General features: G+C 38.9%; 1 protein-coding gene across 2 annotated transcripts in view; it reads right to left on the bottom strand.

The window, feature by feature from the left end:
• rab11fip4a (RAB11 family interacting protein 4 (class II) a) overlaps positions 1 to 25013 on the bottom strand; it is a 49477-nt gene that overhangs the window by 20403 nt on the left and 4061 nt on the right. The window contains exons 2-3 of one of the 2 annotated variants that reach the window (XM_058403651.1): positions 24904 to 24991; positions 19060 to 19145 (exon numbers count right to left, since the gene is read on the bottom strand). In XM_058403651.1, coding sequence (XP_058259634.1) covers positions 19060 to 19145; positions 24904 to 24991 — 174 coding nt within the window. Of the gene's footprint in view, positions 1 to 14133; positions 14483 to 19059; positions 19146 to 24903; positions 24992 to 25013 lie in introns of those variants that run through there. The other variant, XM_058403662.1, reaches the window with a different exon arrangement.

The following is a 25013-nucleotide window of genomic DNA, read 5'->3' as shown; positions in this document are numbered from 1 at the left end:
ATGCATACTACTACTACACACTAAACTCCACTCCTACGCAGATGTAAACAAATCCAGTACTAACATATGAGAAAACAAGAATGTGTAATAATATTCAGAATAAAGCAACTATACTGTATTTCTTCACATGGCTATATTGATGTGCTTGAGTTTTAACTGAAACTTTAAAGGTAATCAAAATCATATGTCTGTATAAACAAGCTAACACTAAACGACAAGCAGTAACACACTAAACAACTTTATGCTTTGTTATTTTATATTATTCAGGTTTTGAGGCTGTCACTTACTGACTGAAGTCAATTCCAGCTTTAGAGCCAGTTAACCCAGAAGACACTAAAGTGTAATTTGTTTGAATGAAATCAAACTGAAATATGTTTTGAAGGTAAAAACAAGGTAAACAAGATAGCACTTACTAGTAACTATTAGCAACAACTAAAAAGCTTGTTGGTCTGCTAGTATTTTATCTAATATGATCATTAACATAGATAGCACTGAATTGATTGTTTATATTTCTTTTATTTTGAACTAGCCTGGATTTTATACAGAATGGACAATTAGCTTTTAATAGTAATTTTCTTGATGTCTGATTCTTAAGGCTGAAGCTTTGTAGTCTTTTTTTTTGCTGCATTTGCCTGAAGTGAACACATGCATCCCACATTTAAAATCCTTAAATATAAAGCAGTCTGAATCAATGCCAAAGTTTAAATGCAATCTATTAATGAGTTAATATTTGATATTGATTAAATAAATATGCTCCTCCATAAGTTGTTTTGACTGAAGAGCAAGTATGATGTATTTACATTTCTGTATTTGTAAAGAAAATGTATCAGTGTGGAACAGGTGAGTGATTTGAACATCATCATCATTTTTCTGTCTTTCATTCATTTATCCATTCATTTTCTGTACTACTGAACCTGGAGCTTATCCCAAAGGCCTCAGGGGACACCCTGGACAGCATGCCAGCACATCACAGAAAACATACACACACAGAGACCATTTAGAGATGTCAGTCAGCCAACAGCACATATCTTTGGACTGGAGGAGGAAACCAAAGATCCCTGAGGAAAACAGGGAGAACACACACAAAGGGAAGAGGCAGGAATTGAACCCCCAACCCTGGCAGGGTCGAGGCAAGTGTGTTAAATATCTTATTTGGAGAAGTGCACAAACAAACTGGATGATGTTAAGAAATAACATTGTGGCCAGAAAAAAACACATAAAAAACAAATGTGGCTAGAATCTAATTAGGAAAAAGTCCACTGTTTCATATTTCACCTTTTGCTGTATCAATTTCAGAAAATCTTCCCTGTCCGAATCCGATTTGCCAAAAGAAATTGAATTTGCTGACTGTCTGAATTCAAGATTCAAGATTTTTATGTCACATAGGCAGTTATCTACAGCATATGACTTGTCACATAGACAGTTATATACAGCATAAAACTTGCAGTTTAATACTGCGTAACACATAGCCTATGTGTTATTGTCAGAGAAACGAAGGCATCATGTCCTCTGAAGTGGGGATCAAACCCAGGTCTCCTCCAAGAGAGCTCAATCCCCCACAGTACAAATTCCAGACCCAAATTCAGGGATTAACCAAGATGAACGTTTATTAATAAATAAATAAATGAAAAAACATGGTGAAATACACAACCACTAAAACACAAGACCGAGAACACAATATATACAGGAAACAAACCGGGCATCACGATACACTGAACGATACACAGTGTCTGATGGGGAGACACCGACTGAGCAAGGCAATACAGCAAACACAGGGTATATATAGGGAGACTAATCAGGGAAAACAGGTGAGGATGAGACGTGGGTAAAGAGCGAGGGGCAAGGAACATGTGAGGAAAACAAAGGCACATGAGAAAAAAACATATAAAAAGGCTTAAAACTAGTCCCACAAGGTGACCCTCTGGAGGTTAAACAGGACAGCATCTGTACAGCTCCTGAAAATTAACTTCCCAACTGCTCTCAGCCAATCAGGACACAGTGTAGAGGATTAATATTAATAATCTCTCTCTCTCTCTCTCTCTCTCATATTGTTTGCAATGTAATTTGGCACACTACATTATTGATATAAAACAGGTAAAATAAAGCAGTTGTCAGACAGTTTGTGTGTGTGTGTGTGTGTGTTTTGGTTAGTATGTTATCTTTGCATAGGTATTACATTATATATGCAGTGTATATTTATTTTCTTTCTTCCTGCCTAGATACACCATCGTCTCTCTCTCTCTCTCTCTCTCTCTCTCTCTCTAACTGAGATATTTATAGCAGGCTTCATTAGATCTTTGAGTTATGGCTGGCTGTTACTGTTCACACCCAACTAGGCCACTACTGCACACTCACACACACACTCACTCCTATAAATCATGCAGACTTTCACTAGACGGAGAACAAAGCCAGCGCTTGGTAAAGCAAAAAGAAAACGTTTTTGGGTCAGCCTCGACCTCACCAGTGTACATTACACATTTTAAATGTAGTACTTAATATAATTGAACTGCCAGAAATGTCATTTCTGGACATTTTACAACCTAAAAAGTCTTTTGTGCTAAATTAAGCAGTGTAGTAGTGTAGTGCTCCGCTATCCGGCTATTAAATAAGCTGCTGTTTTACTAAGCAGCTAAATGTTAACTAATCGGTGTAGCTAGCTAGCTCAGGCCAGGAGTCTTCAACTAAAATTTGTAAAGCTTTAGTCGATGCTGCCTGGTTTTTGCAGTGCTTTGTGGGATTTTTAGGGAGCAAACTTCCCAGGACACCATAAGAATTTTACGATTGAGAGAAAGAACACTTAAAATGGACGATTCTCTGATCAGTGCCCTGACTACTGAACTAAGGAGGTGATTGAGAATAAACTGTCTAGTTGTCTTATTTTTTTCTGCCTCATTGTTAAAACCTATAAAAGTCCAAGACACTAACTTCCCCAGCTGTGTATCTAGTCTCTGGTCTAATGTGCAGCCTTCAGCTAAGTAAGTGATATAAATACACATGATTGGATAAGCAGTAAGACTAACACTGTATTTTTCTCACCAAGTACTTCTATTACAAATACTTTATCTGCATCTGGACTGTGGTCTGTAAGATGACACCCTGTGCTATAGAACTGATATTAGCTAACTACAAAGCAAACAAGCAAGCTAACGAAGCTATTTCCTTTTAGCTTTTCTATTCACAGCTTCTTAACTCCTCAGTATAACAGTATAACCACAAACAGCTAATTATATTTAATACCTAACACCTTTATTTATGTGTAGTTATTTATATATATAATCCAACAGCAGCCAGCCATTCAGGAAAAAACCTTCTTCCACACAAGGGTTAGTGCACTGTGAGATCTGAGATGAAGCTGGAAAAAACAGTGCGTTTTGGAACTTAATAATTCAGACAGAAAGCTTCTTTCTATTTATGCACCATTTTCCTCATACCTGGAAGATTGCTATCCGTATTAAAGCTAGCAGTGATGTCGAGTGAAGTGTTTCAATCCAAAATGTCAGCCATTTTGTGAAGAATGTGAGAGAACTCATATCATAGATTTCCATAAAGAATTCTTGATAATGGCTGTATAAGATCTTCTCAGAGTACAAGTCAAGTCAAGGGGTTCTTGTTGTCATTCCTCTTTACACTATAGCTTGTACACAATAAAGCAGACCATGGTACAAAACAGAACAGTGTGCAAGACTACAGAAAGTGCAAATACACAACAGTGTGAGATTGGATGAATAGTGACTGATAGTGGCTTTTATTTCCTAGTGTGTTCATTCATAGGTCATCTTATTCACAGTGTGTGAGGCATTTATCTATCTATCTATCTATCTATCTATCTATCTATCTATCTATCTATCTATCTATCTATCTATCTATCTATCTATCTATCTATCTATCTATCTATCCAATTAACGAATTAAATACCAACCTACACAGAATAGAATAGAATAGTTTTGTCATAGTAGAGCTGTACAACGAAATTTAAATCTTATTTAAAAGCAAACACATATTCACACATACAAATGTTAACATTGTAAAACTGCAAATGAAAACAGATATAAATGTAAACAGATTGTCCAATATGCAAATGTGAACAGATATACAATATAACAAGTATATACAGAATGTGCAGAATAGGTCAAGTGCAAATGTAAGCAGATATGTACTTTTGTATAATATCTGCTTCATATGTACAAATTAATTACTAACTAAATTACTTACTAACAAAGAACCCAGGGACTAACTGCAATATGTTCATTTTGTTAAGGTTCAGAGTTGCAGGATATATATGAACTCTTTCTGGGTGTTTTTTTTTTTTACTTTCACACAGTACTGCGAAGGTATTGGGCCATCAAGAGCCTCTACTGGCATCAAATATTCACATCTCTGGATCTGGAGAGGAGCAACAAACTGGAAGTTGTAGCTCAGTGGTTAAGCTGCTGGACTACTGATCAGAAGGTTATGAGGCTGCGTTCCAGCACCACCACTGCTGAGCCCTTGAGTAAAGCCCTTAACCCTCAATTGCTCAGTTGTATAAAAGAGTTCAGTAGAAGTTGCTCTGGATAAGGGTGTCTGCCAAATACCATAAATAAACTGTTCTTCTGAAAATACTCCCTCAGCTAGAGTTTTGATGATGGTGGAACAGAGTGCTGTTTAACACCTTGCTCCAAAATCTCCTATAGATTGTGATGTAGTGAATGTTGGTGGAAACACACACACACACACACACACACACACAAGTCGGCTCCTTAGATAAAGGCAATCTGAAATCTAATAAAAGACACTGAACACACACTGATAAAGCTCCTCAATCTGAACACACAGTTTTACCACTGAGCAGGCACTGAGATAGAAAGTGAGATAGAAGGAGCTATAAACAGGAGGGATAGCAGAAAAGAGAAAGGGAAAGGAAAATAGAAAAAAATAGAAGAGAGATTATGGAGGAGAGAGAGAGAGAGAGAGAGAGAGAATTTAATAATTGACATGTTTTTATCTGTGGAGTCTAGATGAAAGGCAGGGAAGAGAGGACTGTGTGTGTGTGAGAGAGAGAGAGAGAGAGAGAGAGAGTGAGAGAGAGAGAGAAAGAAGAGTGAAGAACGAGCTGTAATTCATTTTTTATTCGTTTATCTGCTCAATGAAATTTGAAGTGACAGAGCAAAGAAAAGGCCCTCACTCCCAAAAGTCACTTAGTGCATATATTGGAATATTTTTAGGACATTTGCTTGTGTGTGTGTGTGTGTGTGTGTGAGAGAGAGAGAGAGAGAGAGAGCACATTTTCATCTTCAGCATCTTCAGCACATTAAAATAGGAAGGTGTATCACAACAGATAAAACATCTTCCTCAAATCACACACATTTAAGTTAGTGATAATGCATTAGTGCTTCCTTTCATCAAGGAAACAAGGAATCCTAACATTAGCTACGATTAACAAAGAACAGCTTCAGTCCTAATCACTTAAATGTTAGCTCAAATGTTAGCTAGCATACCCTGCTGATAAAAAGGTAGCTCTGTGCTAATAGCTAGCTGTCATAAAACAAGCTGCCTTGATAAACACAAAGTGCAGTAATAGGCAGATTACACTGATGAATAGTAGTTTCCATCTGTTAAAGTTATCAGTTTTGATTATCCGATGCTAAAGATTCACCTCATGGCTTTACATTGCTGTTCTCTTCTGTGGAAACTGTGGATCAGTTGTGTTTATATAAGAGCTTTAAACAGAGTTAAACATTGACGTTTGGCACATAGCTGTTTCAAATGTGCATATTTTTTTAAAAAAATATTGCATAAAAGTATAGAAAAATAGCTTTATATAAGCTTTATAGCATCCTTATGCTAATACCCCACCACCACCACCACACACACACCCACCACAGCAAGAAGCATTGTTACATGTGGCATTAATCCCACTCACATTTCCACTACAACAAGTACCACACACACACATCAATCATTGCTGACTACTGTATCTATGTATCACATGTATGAACACACACACACGCACACTTTAATCATTGCCGACTATTGCATCTATGTATCACACATATGAACACACACACACATACCCACACATACTTCAGTCATTGCCAACTACTGCAGCTATGTATGGCATGTATGAAAATACACACACACACACACACACACACAATCATTGGCGACTACTGCAGCTATGTATCACATGTATGAACACACACACACACAATCATTGGCGACTACTGCAGCTATGTATCACACATATGAACACATACACACACACACACACACACACACACATACAATCTTTGCTGACTACTGTACACTTATGAACCCCCCCTCACCACCACCACCACACACACACCACAGCAAGAAGCCTTCTTATATGTGGCATTAATCCCACTCAGATTTCCACTACAGCAAATACCACACACATACACATACACACACACACACAACACACGCTTCAATCATTGCCGACTACTGCATCTATGTATCACACGTATGAACACACACACACACACACAATCATACTGACACATACATACTTCAATCATTGCCGACTACTGTATGACACGTATGAACACACACACACACACACACATACACACACATACAATCTTTGCTGACTACTGCAGCTATGTATCACACTTATGAACACGAACACACACACACACACACTTCAATCACTGCTGAATTTTACAGCTACTTATCACACATATAAATACACACACACACAGGCTGTCTGGACAGACTGGAGATATGAGTCACAAAACAAAACCACTTTAAATCCACTTTCTCTCTCTCTCTCTCTCTCTCTCTCTCTCTCTGTATTTATGGGATGGTTTCTTGTTGAAGCAGAAAGGTTTTGACAGCCTTTTACTTTTCCAGCAAGACATGTTTCTTTAACATTAGCTAAAGTATTCTGCTTGTATCATATGCCCAGGTTTGAAGATCACATTAATTGAACACAGCACCTTTCTTGAGCTAAAACTAGTGATAGAAACTCTTTACACGATGTACAGGTCACTTCAGCACGCTAACTAGCTGAGTAGCTAACAGAGTGTAGCGGCACAGCCCCATGATCTAAACCCCACTCTGCACATAAACATTAGAGATTAGTAACATGGTGATCTTGTTACAAACTTCATCCGCCATTTTGAACAGAAAGCTGCACTAAACGCCTCCTGACTAAACCTGATCCTTCATGAATTGCTCAGTTCACCAAATCCACACAAGCTGATAAAGTAACAGATCAGCCAGAGAAGGGCAAACTTTATTATTTCTGTGGTTGAAAGAGTGTAGAGAAAAGTGCTGATGATTCTTCCTGCTTTTTTAGACCGCCTTCAACGAGCAATTACCTTCCTGTCGAGACTCTAATAGTAAATTGCAGGTTCTGCTGCAGCTGCATTACTGTGCTGACTGAATATAATGAAGATGACAATGTGCACTGTCTAATAACACCACCCATGTCTGCAGGGATGATGTAGGCCGACCCGGAAGTTAGCATCCCTCTGGTTATTCTCTACTAAAAGCTAATAGGACTTTTCTGTAGAAGAAAATAAGCCCAAAAAATTATCCTTACACATTTTATTTGAGATAATCTTCACATATTAACCCAGGTTTTATGGATTTTAAAGCCTATATTCAATCTCCAGAAGTAAAACACTAAAGTTAGACTATAAACAGACTCCACCATGGACAGTCACATGACTTTAATGTCACCACTAAGCTTTAACTCTTTCAGTGTTTATTTAAAAAGCATGATAAGGATCCACTGTTTTTTCCCTCTTTTGTAAATGAATAAATGAGTTGGAATAGTTTGTAAGAGTAGGAAAGCTGCAGCAGAGGATGAGGGTTAAACATCCTCCGTAGTCTCATGTAGCCACTTGTTCACATCACTGCAGCCTTTTTTAAGAAGCTTTCAAAAATCATGAGAGGGGTTTTAGTTATAGATTATATGTCATAAAATGAAACAGAAAAATATCTTGAGCTTGTGTTAAGCACTGAGCCTGATCCAGATATTTAACCTCAAGAGGTTAAGGCTTTGAGTCACTGACTGGAAGATCAGGGTTCAAGCCCCAGCACCACCAAGCTGCCAGTGTTGGGCCCCTGAGCAAGGCCCCCAACCCACCCTGCTCCAGGGGTGCTGCATCATGGCTGACCCAGCGCTCTGACCCCAACCGCCAAGGATGGGATATGCAAAGAAAGAATTTCACTGTGCAGTAATGTATATGTGACAAATAAAGACAACTTAACCACAAACCAATTCAAAAATCGTATTGATTTCAGGACAATGGAAACAGAAATGCAAACTCCTTTCTGGGATTTTTAGGAATAAACCACTACAGGATATGCTGTTATAGGAATCTAAATGCAGGTGGTGTAATGCAGGTGGATTATTTTCCAGAGCATCTTGACGTGTTTGATTTCTTTTCTCCTGTTGTTTTGCCCATGCAACTAAATTCAAAACCATTTTAGATTTTTTTAATGACTAATATATGGCAGCTTTTTTTTCTAACTGTTCATAAGGTACATCCCAAACACATACACTATACTGCCAAAGGCTTTGGGACATCTGCCTTTACATGCACATGAATGTAATATAGAGTTGGCCCGCCCTTTGCAGCTATAACAGCTTCAACTCTTCTGAGAAGGCTTTCCCCGAGGTTTAGGAGTGTGTTTATGGGAATTTTTGACCATTCCTCTAGAATTGCATTTGTGAGGTCAGGCACTGATGTTGGACGAAGGTCTGGTTCACAGTCTCTGCTCTAATTCATCCCAACGGTGTTCTATCAGGTTGAGGTCAGGACTCTGTGCAGGCCAGTCAAGTTCCTCCACATCAAACTCACTCATCCATGTCTTTATGGACCTTGCTTTGTGCACTGGTGTGCAGTCATGTTGGAACAGGAAGGGGTCATCCCCAAACTGTTCCCACAAAGTTGGGAGCATGAAATTGTCCAAAATGTCTTGGTATGCTGAATAGCATCACTGGAACTAAGGGGCCGAGCCCAACCCCTGAAAAACAACACCTGAATTCAATCATTTGGAGAGGTGTCCCAAAACATTTGTCACTATAGAGTACCTATACATTATTCTACTCCATTGTGTAGTATAAATTGTAAGTAATGTTTTCACACTCAACTCCAACAAGAAGATGAAGTGCACTTGAAATGCCTGGATGATGCACAAAATACAGTGTGGAATGTTGAACACTTCATTCATCAACACTTGCAGTTTTGCTACATAGCTGGAGATGGGCGGAGCTACCAGGCACTTGACTCTGAATGAGAAATTTTTTTGGAGATGGCCGACAAGACTATATATTATTATATTATTATATTTTTAAAATACAGCATAATCACCTCTCAAGCTTTGACATCATTTGTAATCGACTGGCAAACGGCTTCTCCTTCCTGTTAGTATAAATACACAAGACTGTTCTAGAGTGCATAGTGTAAGTGTATAGTGTGTAGTATGTCGTCTGGGACACAGCTGTTGTTAGATTTAAAGCTGTCTGAGAGACATCATTCATCATTTATGTCATAGCAGCTGACCATTGCAGCTTTATATCACACACACACTCACACACACACACACACACACACACTCACACACACACTTATTTTTGGTCATTGCAGCTACAAATCACACATATAAGACACTTTCTCTTATCACTTATGTTATAGCAGCAATAAAACAGTCATTCTCCCACCAACCAACATTCTCCCACCAGCCTCTCTCTCTCTCTCTCTTTCTCTCTCTCTCTAAAAAAACAAATGCAGTTTGTCATGTTCTTGAGAAAACTGGAAAGCAAATATTCCTCTATCCTGGTGCGACCATTACAAAGCACTGACACTGGAGACTCCTTCCATTAATGTCCAAAAAAGTCTCCTTTACAGAAAGCATCAATAAAATAGAAATTTTATTTATTTATTAATCCTTTCATTAATAGTCTCAGGTTATGTCAAGTCTGTGTGAAGGAGCCGTTACTATAGGAACGATAACATATTCTTATGAGTGTGTTATATAAACCCGTTGTTTGAAGTATACACTACGCTTTTAATGAGAGGATTGTGCAACAGCACCACAAGAGATTCTAGATGATTCTATATTCATTCACGGGTCTTTCCAGGTTATTTAATATTGGATTTAAAAAAACAAAGACAGTTAAGAGAAAGAGAATCGTTTGTTAAGGTGAGGATTGGCATAAGGTTTTTTGAAGACGTTTTTGCCTTCAGCATTTTGGGACTGTGACGATGTTCCTTTCATGAAGTTTCTTGACAGATTGTTGGTGAGAGAAAATACTAAGTATAAGTGGTGAAATACTGCGCCACAAAGGAAATGAGAAAAGACGCAATATAATAAACGACCGCGATTTCTAGCTGAGATGCATCACCACACCCGGCTGTGGATTATTCTCCTGTCCCACGCTGCTTTATTAAATTTACATGGCTATTAGAATAAACATTCAGCAGTTTATTATCGCAAGAACAGTGTGTCTGTGTGTGTGTGTGTGTGTGTGTATGTGTGTAAGAGTAAAATGAAATTTGGGATCCTTTTTTTTCTTTATTGCTTGTCTATTTCTTTCATTTTTCTTCTCATTTTTTCTGTATTCCAGAAGCAGCATGTAATCCTGCTGCAATGTAGGAATGTTTTGTTCTCTCAGGGGTAAAGCTCAACTAATAGCTGTCGCTGTCAGATGAGAGCTAAAATCCCAGCAGGAGTGACAAGGAGGAATTTCACTAGAAGTCATGCTATTGTTCCCTGACCTTTACACACACACACACACACACACACACAGAGCAGGCAGGTGGTCTCCACTCAATCAGCATAGACACTCACATATACACAAACACATAAACACTCACTCACACACACACACACAGAGCAGGCAGGTGGTCTCCACTCAATCAGCATAGACACTCACATATACACAAACACATAAACACTCACTCACAAACACACACACACACACACAATTATTAATTATTTGTTTCAGTAATCTAAATTCAAATTCAAAACCCAAACCTAATTCAAACTTTTTCAGCTTGCAGAATTCAGATGAACACATTTTATGTGTGTGTGTGTGTGTTTATTATGCATGCAAGTGCAGATTGAGTGCAGACTTGTGTGTAATTGTCACGACAGCCACAATCTTCACCTTTTGAGTTTTATAATTTCAGTTTATTTATCTCCATTATCACTTTATCTGGATCAACGTTAATACCTTTGAATCTCACAGACGCAATACAGACGAATTCCATGTGCTCACTGCAGTGTCCTTTTTGATGATGTCATAGTGGACCTTAAAGCTGTTGCCAAGTCAGCAGCGTCGGTCACTTGATGCAGAATCAATTATACAGTACGCTTTTGATTCAAAAATTGTAGTATACAATTCACTGTAGTATAAGTCTCTATAACAGCCATTCTAGACGATTCTATATTCGATCACGGGTCATTTCGTGTTCCAGCTTGAGTTTTGACTCTCAGCACTATGGGACCATGATGATGTTCCTTAAAGTTTATTAAATATGACTCAACAGAAACATGTTCACCCTGAGCTCAGGAGATCACAAGCCTGATGATGAGCCATCGCAGGTTATTCGCATCAGGAGGTTATTACGCTTTCACCTGTTGATCATAGCGACATGAGGCAATCTCCAGCTTCTGTGAGATGATGTACAGTATGTGGAAGAGGGCAGAGTGTTTCCTTTCATTTCCTCTCATTTCTTGTGTGAAACAGTAGGATTTGGCAAATTATCAATATTATTGAGTGCGTACAACTAAAATGCAAAGAAAGAGTAAACAAATATAGAAGCTGCTAAGAGAGTAAAGGGGGAACTGGCAGAGCTTTCTTGGCAAAATATATCTGTCTTCAGGCTTTAACTTTGTAATGAGATACAACAACAGAGAAACAACGGGGTCACCAACGGCAGTTCAAGAATGGAGAGTAGACAATAAGCTCTCTCTCTCTCTCTCTCTCTCTCTCTCTCACACACACACACACACACACAAACACACACACACATTCATACAAAGCTAATTAGCATGCCAATAGTTTGACCTCGTTCCCCTGTCACAGATTACCACCCAGTTCAGACTCGTTCATTCAGTACCACTGGGTATTTAACACAACTTTTATAGCTCATTACGGCTAGTTTACGTTCCAGTGTCCAGCCGATGTTACTGACAACAAAGTGCTTGTAAGCGTACAGCAGATATAACACAGAGAAAGGGCGACAAAATGAGACGTTAGCTATATTACACGCAACATTAAGCTTAAGGTCAAACGACTTTATCACCTCGTGTCCCGAGGCTTCAGCTCAGAGCTGACTTATGTGCTGCGCTAATCTCATAATCTTGTGTAATTTGTCTAGAAGCTAGCAAGCTAGTCTCTGAAAGTTATGATACATGTTTTCTAGCTATTCTTTTGTGTGTGTGATGGGATGTAGTATCTCTGTACACCGTTCCAAACCACGTCTTTCTTTTTCAGTTCTTTCAGCAACTTAATTATGTTAAATGAATTATTTATGCAGCATAAATCTGATACTGATCTGTTAACAAACTTGGTGTTTAGAGCAGAAATACTAAAAAGATTTAAAATACACTGTACCTCAGTTTATAAGGGAAAAAAAATAAGTCTATTTTTTAATATATGTTTAATGTATTGTTTATCCTTTCTTTGATTTTGATATTTGATATTGAGTTGTGTATGTAATGAAAGCTGTCTTGCCAATTATGAAAGAAACATGAATAGGAATAAACTTGCCCTTTTCTTCTTCTTATAGGGCTCCCCTTTGAAAGAACTGGTATTTATCTCATTAGTTCAGCATTGAGATATGGATTTGGATGTGGCACTTTGCAACTTTAACTTCACACCTTTAGGGTTAGAGGTTCGAATCCCCCCTTTAACCTCTGTGTGTGTGGAGTGGCTTGTTCTCCCTGTGCTTCAGTGGGTTTCCTCAAGGTACTCTAGTTTCCTCCCCAGTCCAAAGACATGTGTTGTAGGCTGATTGACAGCTCTAAATTTTTTGTCCATATTTTGTGATTGTGCCTTGCACATGGGTTGGTAATCCATCTAGAGTATCCCTTGCAGACTCCAGGCTCCCTGTGACCCAGTGTAGGATATGCAGTAAGAAAATGGATGGATGGATGGATGGACAGATGGATGAACAGGTGAATGGATGGACCAGCCCCAAACTGATGGGCACATGGAAAAATATCATTTGTTAGCTTTTGTGCAATGATCACCAGAATATTATTTGCCAGTACAGGAGATCAGAGATATGCTCCAAATCCCACAAGAGCAACAGCAGCCCTTTAATAGTCTCTTGTAATTGCCACAATTTGGTGGCAAGGGCCACTTGAGGTCACACCATGGGTTGAGAAAGACTATGAGGTGCTGTGAATGGACAGAAAAAGCACACCATGAGCAATAGGGGTAGGCAGGACATGTTGCTCTGGTGATGATGACGAGAAAGATGGAACTCCAGTCGCAGTTGAGTTTTGGATGTGTTTACTCCTCAAGGCGAACAGTGCCCTTTCACTTCCTCTTCTCTTCACAAAACACTTATATGATGTGATTTTACGACATTAAGGACGCTAATATGTAGAGATCTGTAGGCTGAGGTTTGGTATTGGCTGGACAACTTCCTGTCTGATGAGAGAATGTAGCAGGTGGGGTGTGGTTGGGTCTGCATGGGGCTGAGATGTGACAGCTCATATTGTCTCAGGTATATTTATAAGATTTCTCGCTCTCTCGCTCTTTGAACAGTGAGCTGAACATGTACATACGTGGATCACAGCCAAAGCTGGGCAGAATCAGTGACAACGACGTGAAAAGTTACTGATAGAGTACAGTGCCAGGCGACACGAACATGAATAAAACACTCACGTGCACTTTACACCCCGACTACTGTGTGGGAGTGGCCTGCTTCCAAGACTGTTATAACCTAAGTGTTAACTGCAGACAAATACCATTATATATTTAGATTTTGGATACTGATATTACTTTGGATTAATCAAATAAAAGAAACAGCTTTACACCCACACACACACAAACACACACACACACAGAGGACTATAACAACAGAGCCTGCTTGTATGCCGCACCCGTTATCTCTTCTCTCCTTCTCTCTCTCTCTCTCTCTCTCTCTCTCTCTTTCTTACCCTAGGTGTTAGGATGGAGTGGTCCCTCCCTCCCTCTCTCATCCTTCCATCGTCCGTGGACATCCAGTGCTCGTCCTTGTCTCGCTCCAACAGGTGAGAGCAAAAAGATCAAAATCCGCAACACACACCCGCACACACATGCACACTCTGCAGCTCACCTCCTATATGCACGGGCTCAGAGCGTCTCCCAGCTTACACACCCACACATGCACGGAATCACATGCATCCACGCTGCCCCTAAGCTTGTACTCCGTTACCAGGCACGTTCAAATACGAGCACACACACACACTCACACACACGCTCACACACAGGACGCCAACGATCTGCCAACAGTTGTTGAGTTCTGGCCACTCCTTCCTTTCTCTCTCTCTCTCTCTCTCTCTCTCTCTCTCTGCTGTTGCCAGGCAACTATTCAGCTGGGCCATCCCCTGACATCAACTGGAGCGTGTGAGTGTACCACTGCACACACTTACACACAGTTCTCCAGTAAACCTTAGACAGAGACAAGATGTGTTCACACTCACCCTCACACATCTCTATATAGGTAACTATAAATTAATAACTGTGTTTATCATTCAGATTTTAATTCGTGTCATAGAGTTTCTATATTTTACATACACCCTCTCCTATCAGACCATTTTAAAGGAAAACCCACCATATGAAATATATTTATATTCAAATATTTATGAGGTGCTTAGTGACTGTGGTGCTGTATTTTCTGTATTTCTGTTTAGCAAGAGTTCATGCTTGTGTGCTGCTCTGACGACACAAAGGAACAGTGCTTTTCACATTGCAGTTACAATAGTAATAAAAGTTTCAAAGGTTTGAAAGGTAAAGATTTGGTTTGGAGATGAAAAAAAGCAAGCTCCTTTTCTCACTCATTTTTTTTAAAAATCTGTATTCTCTTTTGCTTATTCTACACAGGATCACAGGAAACCTGGAGTCTATCCCAGTGGACTTGGGGCACCAAGATGAAGGACACCCTGGCTGGGGTACCAACCCATTGCAGAGCAAAATAACACACAGCATGGACAATTTAGAGATGTCCGTCTGCCTACAACACATGTCTGGATTGAGGGAGGAAACCAGAGAAAAATGCAGCAAAGCATGGGAAGAACATGCAAACTCCATACTCACTGGATGCAAGCAGAAGTGAAACCCCCAATCCTTGGAGATGCGAGGCAATCATGCCAACCACTTAGCCACCGTGCCTTCACCACCCTGTCACTGAAGTTTAATGCCATATTAAATTATCCAACTGTCAAGCTACTGGACACAGCAAATATACAACACAGTCATGCTGAGTTACGACAAAAGCACAGATCTGTGAGATGACAAGCATGATGGCACTGAAGATTTGGAAGCTGATCTATTTGACATAGAGGTGGTCAGACTAAAGGACTAAAGCTCTGCCGCATTGCTCTCTTTAGGTAAAGATGAAGCGATGGTTAAATCTCACTGGCTGCATTATGAGCAGGTAGTCAAACAGCATTGTTGGTAATCTGGGATAGAAAAGTGAAAATAGACCAACATATTGATCAACTCATACACTGTATTTTATTTAAAAATCTTATATAAATATCACTGTATTAATTGGACTACTAAGGTATCTTAAAGACTAAGACTATGCCATATTCTCTGAGAAAGAATCACACACTCCAATAAGAACTCTAGCGGGTTTCCCATCATTAGGAGATGAAAGTAGCCCTATTTTCAAACGATCCATTATTTTGCCTCATGTCCACCCAAATCACTAGTAACTTAAAACCACTAGTTATACACCAATCAAAGTTACAATGTGCAACAATTATGCCTGAAGTAGTCTTTTACAGTCAAAGCTGTTGGGTCAGGTTTGGAATTCATGTACATCATATACCTCTGATAGCTTAAACATTACACACCATTATTCTCCATAAGAAAATTCTGACCCCAAGGTTAGCTAATGGATCACAAATCAGACAAGAGAACAGATCTTCACAGAACATCGATTGGGTGATAAAAATACACACACCAAGAGCAACCAGAAGTGAGATTTCTCATCTACACACTGTCTCTCAAGCTACATACAGCCAGAGATGTCTCCAGTCACTGTTTCTACTACTGGTTGCTATAACAATCACGTTTCTCAGTAGATGGAGCAATTTGACAACTAATCAGTTTTTCTTGTCGCTAAAATGAAATGTTCTGGAGGGAGATTTGGTTTGTGTATAAAATTCAGTATCATATCATATGAGATTGAAGAAGAAGCAGGGTGTGATCTTTAGCAAGGATCACGCGCGCTCTACTCTCTTCACTCCCATTGGTAGTCGATGCACCGAGTCGCAGCATATTTACATAAAGTTCACATTTCTCAACTTTGCCGCATGACTGGACACGCCCACTTTTCCTCTTTTATTGAGTAGTTAGTGTTACATTGAAAATAAATGCTTAGGGTTAGTCTCTGTGAGTCATTGTACATGTGAACATAGCGTTAGATATCTATCGATCTGGAATTGATAGGAGACTCAAATGCATCAAAAAAAAAAATACTGCAAAGAATTTAGTGGTGCATCTTACACTCCAGAGGGTCTTATAACCAGGAAACACATGCTTTAAGCTTGTTATCAGTTGGAACTGCAGGGAGTGAAAAAGGAGCCATTTTTCATTCTGCTTCCCACACTGCATCAGTTCTGCCCCAGTTTTCAATTTCCCATAATTCCCAGGAGCTCAGTACAAACATATGCACCCACACACACACACAAACATACTGTACATAGAGGGTTATTATGATTGCATATAGTAGGGAAAGTGAAGGTGAAGCACAGAGAAAACAGACAGAAAGAAAGAATGAGAGTAAGAGGAACACAGATAGATAGATAGATAGATAGATAGATAGATAGATAGATAGATAGATAGATAGATAGATAGATAGATAGATAGATAGATAGATAGACAGACAGACAGACAGACAGACAGACAGACAGATAGATAGATAGATAGATAGATAGATAGATAGATAGATAGATAGATAGATAGATAGATAGATGTAAAATTGGGAGTGGTGGATGGAACATACACAGGGGTGTGTGTTATTTCAGTGCAGGCGTAGTTCATCAATACCACTTCCTGTTCACACACTGAAAATAAACCTCATGCACCAGAGCTACACACACACACACAGACACACACATGAGATATGACCTTCACACACATGCAGTGCAGCGTTAGCTTTACTCTCAGTGTATCACTGTTGCCAGTTTGACTCACTATTAGTGTGTGACTATAAGTGTGTGATGGTTCAAGAGTGACTGATCCTCAGGGCTTTAATCTTGCCATAAAAAGCCACACACACACACACACAGAACCCTGCAGCAGGCTCTCTTTGTATTCTCAATGTCGCTGAAGGTCAGGATTCATTCATCTCTATCTTCACAGCTCTAACCGAGTCTCTACAGCTGATTTACACATTAAAGACAAAACATGTTTCTGTTGAAAACAAACCTGCAATAAAGACTGAACGATCAGATGAACACCACTACTGTTCAGAGAGCTGTTTAACATTTAAAATCTTCACACCAACATCCCGAGCTTTTTCTATACATCAGTATACAGTATGCAATTGAATAAATGGCGACTGGAGGCCAATATTTATGCACTGAAAGTTTTCTGTATTCAGAGTTGCATTACACAGCCGATTAAATCGATTTCCTATGCTCCACATTTAGATGCAAATTGCCTGCAGTTTACGCCTCCGAGGTTGCCAGATTTTTCTTGAGTAAAAGCATCTTAAAAGGGGATTTGCAGTAGAGCCTCTGCACCACTTGCCTTTAAAAACGAACGCAAACCTTTAAACACTCAGAATAATCAGAGATCAGAGAAACACAGACTAAAGAAGGAAATAATTTGTTTATCATTTGTTTTCTGTGCTATTAAATGTAATATAATGAAATTAACATAAAAGGAGGAGGGGACTATTTGAGAATGAAAACTGAAAAAAGCCTAAAACAATGATAAACAAATAAGAAGTAGCCCTAATTCTAGTCCATAATTATTAACATGTTAATTACAGCAAATTGTTTAGTTTCACAGTACGGCTTCTGTGCTGTTTAATAAGCAGCTTATAAAATAGCACTTGATCCAGAATATTCTATTATTTTGCATTTTATAGACATATTTTTATACCAGGTTCAAGTACATGAAGTAGACTATTTTATCATGCTTTTAATATGTTATTTGAATAAATAAATACCTTTAAAAAAAATCTTTCTTTCTTTCTTTCTTTCTTTCTTTCTTTCTTTCTTTCTTTCTGTCACTCTTTCTTTCTGTCTTTCTTTCATTCATTCATTCTTTCTTTCTTTCTTTCTTTCTTTCTTTCTTTCTTTCTTTCTTTCTTTCTTTCTGTCTCTGTTTCTTTCTTTCTTTCTTTCTTTCTTTCTTTCTTTCTTTCTTTCTCTCCCAGACAGAGAATCTCTCTTCCTTTCTTTGCTTTGTAAACTTTCAATCTTTGGAAAATACCGACTTCATGTATTAATTATTAGATAATTATTTTTCAAACTCAAATTTTCCTTCAACCGCCTTTCACCATCAGACGCTTGGTACCACTAGATGGCAGTGTTCAGTAAGAAAAGATCAAAGTCTATTTGAAGTCTATCATTTATTTAACTTTTTATTTGAACACTGACACCTAGTGGCGGGACACACAAGTACACGTGTGTGTGTGTGTGTGTGTAAAATCACATCTTTTACAGCCAGGTTTATATACAGGTTCTCACTTTGTTTATGACTTAAAATGCATCACTAGCATCCTCCAGTTCACTCCATCATCCACTGGATGGCATCCACAAGCCATCCAAGAGGAAGTAACTATTCAAAGTCACTTAAATGTGACCAAGCAATGCAATATTTATACAAATGAACACACACACATACATATCACATGCTTTTACCTGATAATAAAAGTTGTTGTCTGTCTGATATGAGTGTGTGTCCATGGTGGTTGAATCCAGAATGTTCTTCAGGATATCATCACAACCTGAATAAAAGAAAACACACAAAAAACATCAGTTCAGTTTGAATTCTAATGAGGCAATATTTAACAATATTTATCATGAGTATGTTGGCTTAAATTTGTTTTTAATGGCTAGTAGAAATTGAAGCATGGGGAGAAAATGTGCTAAACATTAAACCATTGAGCCCCCATCCCTGCAGAGCTGACTGTGTCAGAAGACATGGATCATTTCCTGACAATATAGTACTGTCTTTTTTCCCTCAAGGTATAATCAAAAATACAGTAAAGTGCCTCAGGGAACCACTTAAAGCTTAGGTCTTAAAAGGTTATATATAAAAGGGATATAATTTGTCAGGAGCTGATGACTGATGGTTCTTGAATCTTTTGATTTACTTTTAATCTCCCAAAAACAACACAAACATCACCTCTCATTATTAATGTGACAGTTATGAGAAAGACTTTCTGGTTGGACTTTTTGGTTGAATCAGGAGAATCAGAATATCTATAGATTACTTTAGTCTTAGTAAAGTAAATCAATCAGCACTGTGTCAAGGATATCAGGTCAAAACAACTGGCAGGAAATTTCCTGTCAAATGTCATCTCATCCCAACCACAGGAACGAAAGAACTCTGACTACACCATGACAAGAGGCAGCAGCTAATCAGGGAGACAGTGTGTGTGTGTGTGTGTGTGTGTGTGCGAGAGAGAGAGAGAGAGAGAGAGAGAGGGGGAGAGAGACAGACAGAGAGGAAGAGAGAGAGAGAGAGAGAGAGAGAGAGAGAGAGAGAGAAAGACAGACAGACAGAGAGGGAGAGAGGGAGAGAGAGAGACAGACAGACACAGACAGAGAGAGACACACATACAGACAGGGGGGGAGAGAGAGAGAGAGAGAGAGAGAGAGAGAGAGAGACAGACAGACAGAGTGTCTGTGTGTGTGTGTGTGTGTGTGTGTGAGAGAGAGAGAGATAGAGAGAGAGAGAGGGAGAGAGAGAGAGAGAGAGAGAGAGAGAGAGACAGACAGGCAGACAGAGAGGGAGAGAGAGAGAGAGAGAAAGACAGACAGACAGAGAGGGAGAGAGAGAGACAGACAGACACAGACAGAGAGAGACACACATACAGACAGGGAGAGAGAGAGAGAGAGAGAGAGAGAGAGAGAGACAGACAGAGTGTCTGTGTGTGTGTGTGTGTGTGTGTGAGAGAGAGAGAGAGAGAGAGAGAGAGATAGAGAGAGAGAGAGAGAGAGAGAGAGAGAGGGAGAGAGAGAGAGAGAGAGAGACAGACAGACAGGTAGACAGAGAGGGAGAGAGAGAGAGAGAGAGAGAGAAAGACAGACAGACAGACAGAGAGGGAGAGAGACAGACAGACAGACACAGACAGAGAGAGACACACATAAGACAGGGAGAGAGAGAGAGACACAGACAGACAGAGAGAGAGAGACAGACAGACAGACACAGATTATAACTGCGAAAAAAAGAAACTCACTGCTGATTACTGAATTACTGACAGCAGCTAAAAATCAAGCTCTGGTTAAAAGTTAGAGGTTGTGCTCCATTACCTAATACTCAGGAAATGTGTTTGACATGTTGATATGCACATTCATTATTTATTCTTTTACTGCTTTTGCAATAATAATGACAATAATGACAGCAGAATTGTTTATATCATCAGTGTTGTGCAGAATCCATCACTGCACGCTATAATACTAAATAGTATATCAGAACATCATGAAATCTGAGTTAATGTGTGACTTTGTCCTGGCAGATATGAGACTATTCCCTGCAACAGAGAAGAATGCAGCATGGTAGAAAAATGGGTTTTTTTTTCATAGTAACATACCGGAGATGAATTTCCAAAATCAGCTGTGCTCATGTCAAAAATATGATCTTTCCTTTCCTTCCTTTATTTCCACACACACACTGTCATACTAAAGCTTTCGGGAAATTCCCAGGTTCTTGAGTAATGGGTGTAATTTGGTCAATAAAACTGTGACCAAATGTACCAGACTAGGCATGTGCTGAGAATCAGTTATGCGATATTTCAACATGTCGAACAAGTTAAGTAAATAAGCAGCATTTCTATCCTATACCATTATAGGTTTATTATAGGTTATATCTTTATCACTCCCATAAAGAGAATGATAATGCAGAATTACTTCTACATACTGTAACTGCATATCATGGACTATGGTGATACAAAATCCAGGAAATAATTAAGTTGATTATAAGAATAAATTATACCAAAAAGAATAGGCTACTAAACTATGTATATAAAAAAGATGTCTTCATTTCTTTATTGTTTAATAGGGGCCGATCGCCAAGACTTGAGAGAATCGTTTTATTTGAATCATCTTATTTAAGTCAAAAATGTTCACCATCAATGTTTTGTGTGTGAATAAATTTACATAATGTGAGACTCAATTTCCACTGTTAAACTTTTATTTCAAACTAACCGCTGTACCTGAAAATGTAAAATAGATCACTTGTTGCACAGGACGTCTGTCAGAGACACATCCACCAAACCACAGGGGTTTAGAAAAAGCACAAATTAAAATATTTTCATTCCTGGTGCTAATTTTCTGTGTAGCACAAATACCTAAGATACATAATTTTATGCCTCCAACACTGTATTATAGCAGGGTAGGAAGAAACTATCTGTAATCATTACTTCTGTAATCCAAAAGGATAGGAAAATTGATAACACAATAGATACACTACTTATTTGGTACACAGGATGCAAGACTCTCACACAAACATAAAAAAATATATAAAGAAGATTTTTCATTGTCCTCCACCTGTCCATGTATCCACCTCATCTGTCCTCTGATATAATATATATATGTCCACTGAGTTATGATCATATTAAGTCTAACATTAAACTAGCATCCAGAGTCTGCTTGTCATACATTGCTGACAGAAAATGTGCGGTTTAAAGGCGAACTAGTTTACATGCTACACAGAATGTTCTAATCTACATTAAATATTTAGCTAACAGCCTGAAGTTACCTAGCAACAACAGTGTATGTTAACATTAGCTCAGTCAATGCTAGGCTAACATCAACAGATGTAGACAGTAAATATAATTATCCTGACCTGAGCTAATTTACTGAATCAACCAACTTACATCTCCTTTCTTTCTTTTCATCCATGATGACATTAAAGTCTTCTGGTGATGCTTTTAGTGTTTCATTGCTGATTGTGCCGCACCTGTGATACCTGTTCATTACAACTTCCAGTGAGATATTTTTAGAGTGTGCACTCGACATTCCTGGATGCGAACATGTGCATCGACACAGACAGACTCTTTGTGTCCTGCTCGGGCCTGCTCCTCCATGGCGATGACGGCGTGCGGTTAAAAATATTATAACAAATGAGTTTAAAAGTGAGGGGGGTTGGGGACAATTACGCCCCTGAATCTACAGCTATGGACCAAACCTGTGCTACAGTTGTCAGTGGAATTGATGGAGATTCAATGTCAGAGCTACCCTTAAAATGTACTTCAAACATGAATCATGCCACTGCAGAAAAAATATTTGACCTTGCAGTGACCTTGACATTCAACGACTCGTACTTGAGACATTATGTTAAGGAGAATCTCGATATTTCAGACAAATACAGCAATGCATGGACAAATCAATGACTGTAACTAGAAAAAATGGGTTCATGAACATGAACATGTAAGTAACATCTTTGTATGACAAAAGACATCATCAAGAATAAATATCTCAGACATTTGACCTTGCTGTGACCTTGAGCCATAAAAAATCCTACAAACATTCAACCAGTCATTCTTGAGAAACTGGCTAAGGAGAATCTTAGATGGAAATAAACACAAGCAGGAAACGTGAAAAAGATACCAGGGGCAACAGGACACACCCCTGCTAGTAATGAAGACACTGCTAAGCCTGGGAATAAAACATATACTTATTTATATTAGGATCAATTTCCTTATTGCAGCTTTAAAGTTTCATGATTGAAAGAGCAAAGTAGATATGCAGCATTTCTGGATGTGGAGATAAACGTCTGTTCAACTGAATGAGGCGGCATAAGCACTGAAGGAGCAGTGTATGTGTCCTTTTCCGTGAAGTTATTCGCATAAATCTGTTCAGTATATGACATATTGTGAAATGGAACGTTGCCTAATACAAAAGCCACTCAGACCCATTTATAGAGATACAGCAGCAAGCCTAAGTGCACCATGAATTAGTAAGAGCACTGTGGAAGCTTTTAGTTGTTTGTGTGAGTGTGTGTGTCCTGGGGCCTCATTAGCAGCTCAGGATACCAGGAGACGAGCTCCAAAAACAAACCAAACTTACACTTTGTCTCCTCTGAGCTAGTTCCTCTAGTGTGTTGCTCTAGTGTGTTACATCAGTGGAAAGCTGCTGCTCCTGCAGTCTGGACACTTTCTGTCCCCTAAAGCATCAAGTTATAATCATTAATTAACTATTAATATTAATTGTAGATTGAGGTATCCATACAAAAATGCTGTATTTATGCATTTAAACATGCACAAATGATACATATTACTCATATAGATACTCCTAAAAATATATAAATATTTTGTAATAAAATCTATTTGCCTATTTTCTGTAGCACCGTTCCTACTAAGTGTCACAGGGAGCATGGAGTCTATCCCAGAGGACTTGGGGCACAGCCTGGAGAGGGTGCCAACTCATTGCAGGGAACATACCATTCACAGAGTACAAGCGATTTAGAAATGCCAATCAATACATGTTTTTGCACTGAGGAAGAAAACTGGAGTTTCCTGAGGCACAGTGAGAGCAGGAGGCCTCCATGCACACAGGGCAGAGGTGGGAATCAAGGGTGCAAGGCAAGTACACTAACCTCTAGTCTACCATGGCATCAACCCAACGTTTTTCTCGCATACTTTTGATAACTCCACACCAAGAGCGTGATAATGCAGAATTACTTCTACATACTGTAACTATATGACAATATATATCATCTACAGCTATGGATCAAACCAGTGCTTTTTATTGATAAAACGAGTTGCTAATGGAATTGACATGGATGCTTCAGCCAAGAGGTCTAGTCCTGCTTGTTCTTAATTTGTATTAGCCTTTAAAATATACTTCAGATGTGAAACATGCCATTAAAGACAAACTATTTCAGACATTTGACCTTGTGGTGACCTTGACATTCAACCACTCGTTATTGAGACATCATGTTATGGAGAAAATCAATATTTCAGACAAAGTCAGTGACGCATGAACAGACGCATGAACAGATCAATAACCGTAGCTGGAAAAAAAATGGGCACTGAGTTCCTGAATATGAACATGTAAGTGATGTGTAGATGATTAACACGTAAGAAGCTACTGAAGAAAAAACATCTCAGATATTTGGCCTTGGTGTGACCTTGACCCTGTCTGGATCAATTCCAAAATTCATCTGCTGGGTAGAATTGTAATTTTATAGAAATCCATCAAACATTCAACCAGTTGTTTTTAAGAAACTGGCTAACAAAGACAAGCCAGAAACACAAAAATACAAAAGAGTGAAAAAGATGCCAGGGTCAGCAGGACACACCCCTGCTAGTAGTCAACACACTGCTAAATCATACAGCCTGGGAATAAAGCACACACTTATTTATATTAACAACATTTTTTTCTTTTTGCAGCTTTAAAGTTTCAAGATTGTAATAAACACTGTGTGCAGTGGGAATCCTTTACACAAGGACACTCTCTACCCTGATAATAAGATCACAAAAAACAACATTGCTCTGAGAATGGATGGAAGCGAAGGGAAAAGTCTCACACTGTTACCTTTAATGGCAAACACTCCATGACAGAAGTCTTTAAAGCTGATCTTGCCGTTAGCGTTGGGGTCTAGACACTCGGCGAACTTCTTAATCTGGAAAAGAAGGAGGAGGATA

This window comes from Hemibagrus wyckioides, linkage group LG02 (assembly GCF_019097595.1).
Source record: "Hemibagrus wyckioides isolate EC202008001 linkage group LG02, SWU_Hwy_1.0, whole genome shotgun sequence".
Taxonomy (NCBI): Eukaryota; Metazoa; Chordata; class Actinopteri; order Siluriformes; family Bagridae; genus Hemibagrus; species Hemibagrus wyckioides.
The sequence above is the reverse complement of the archived record's forward strand: the minus strand, read 5'-3'. Positions and strand labels throughout refer to the sequence as shown.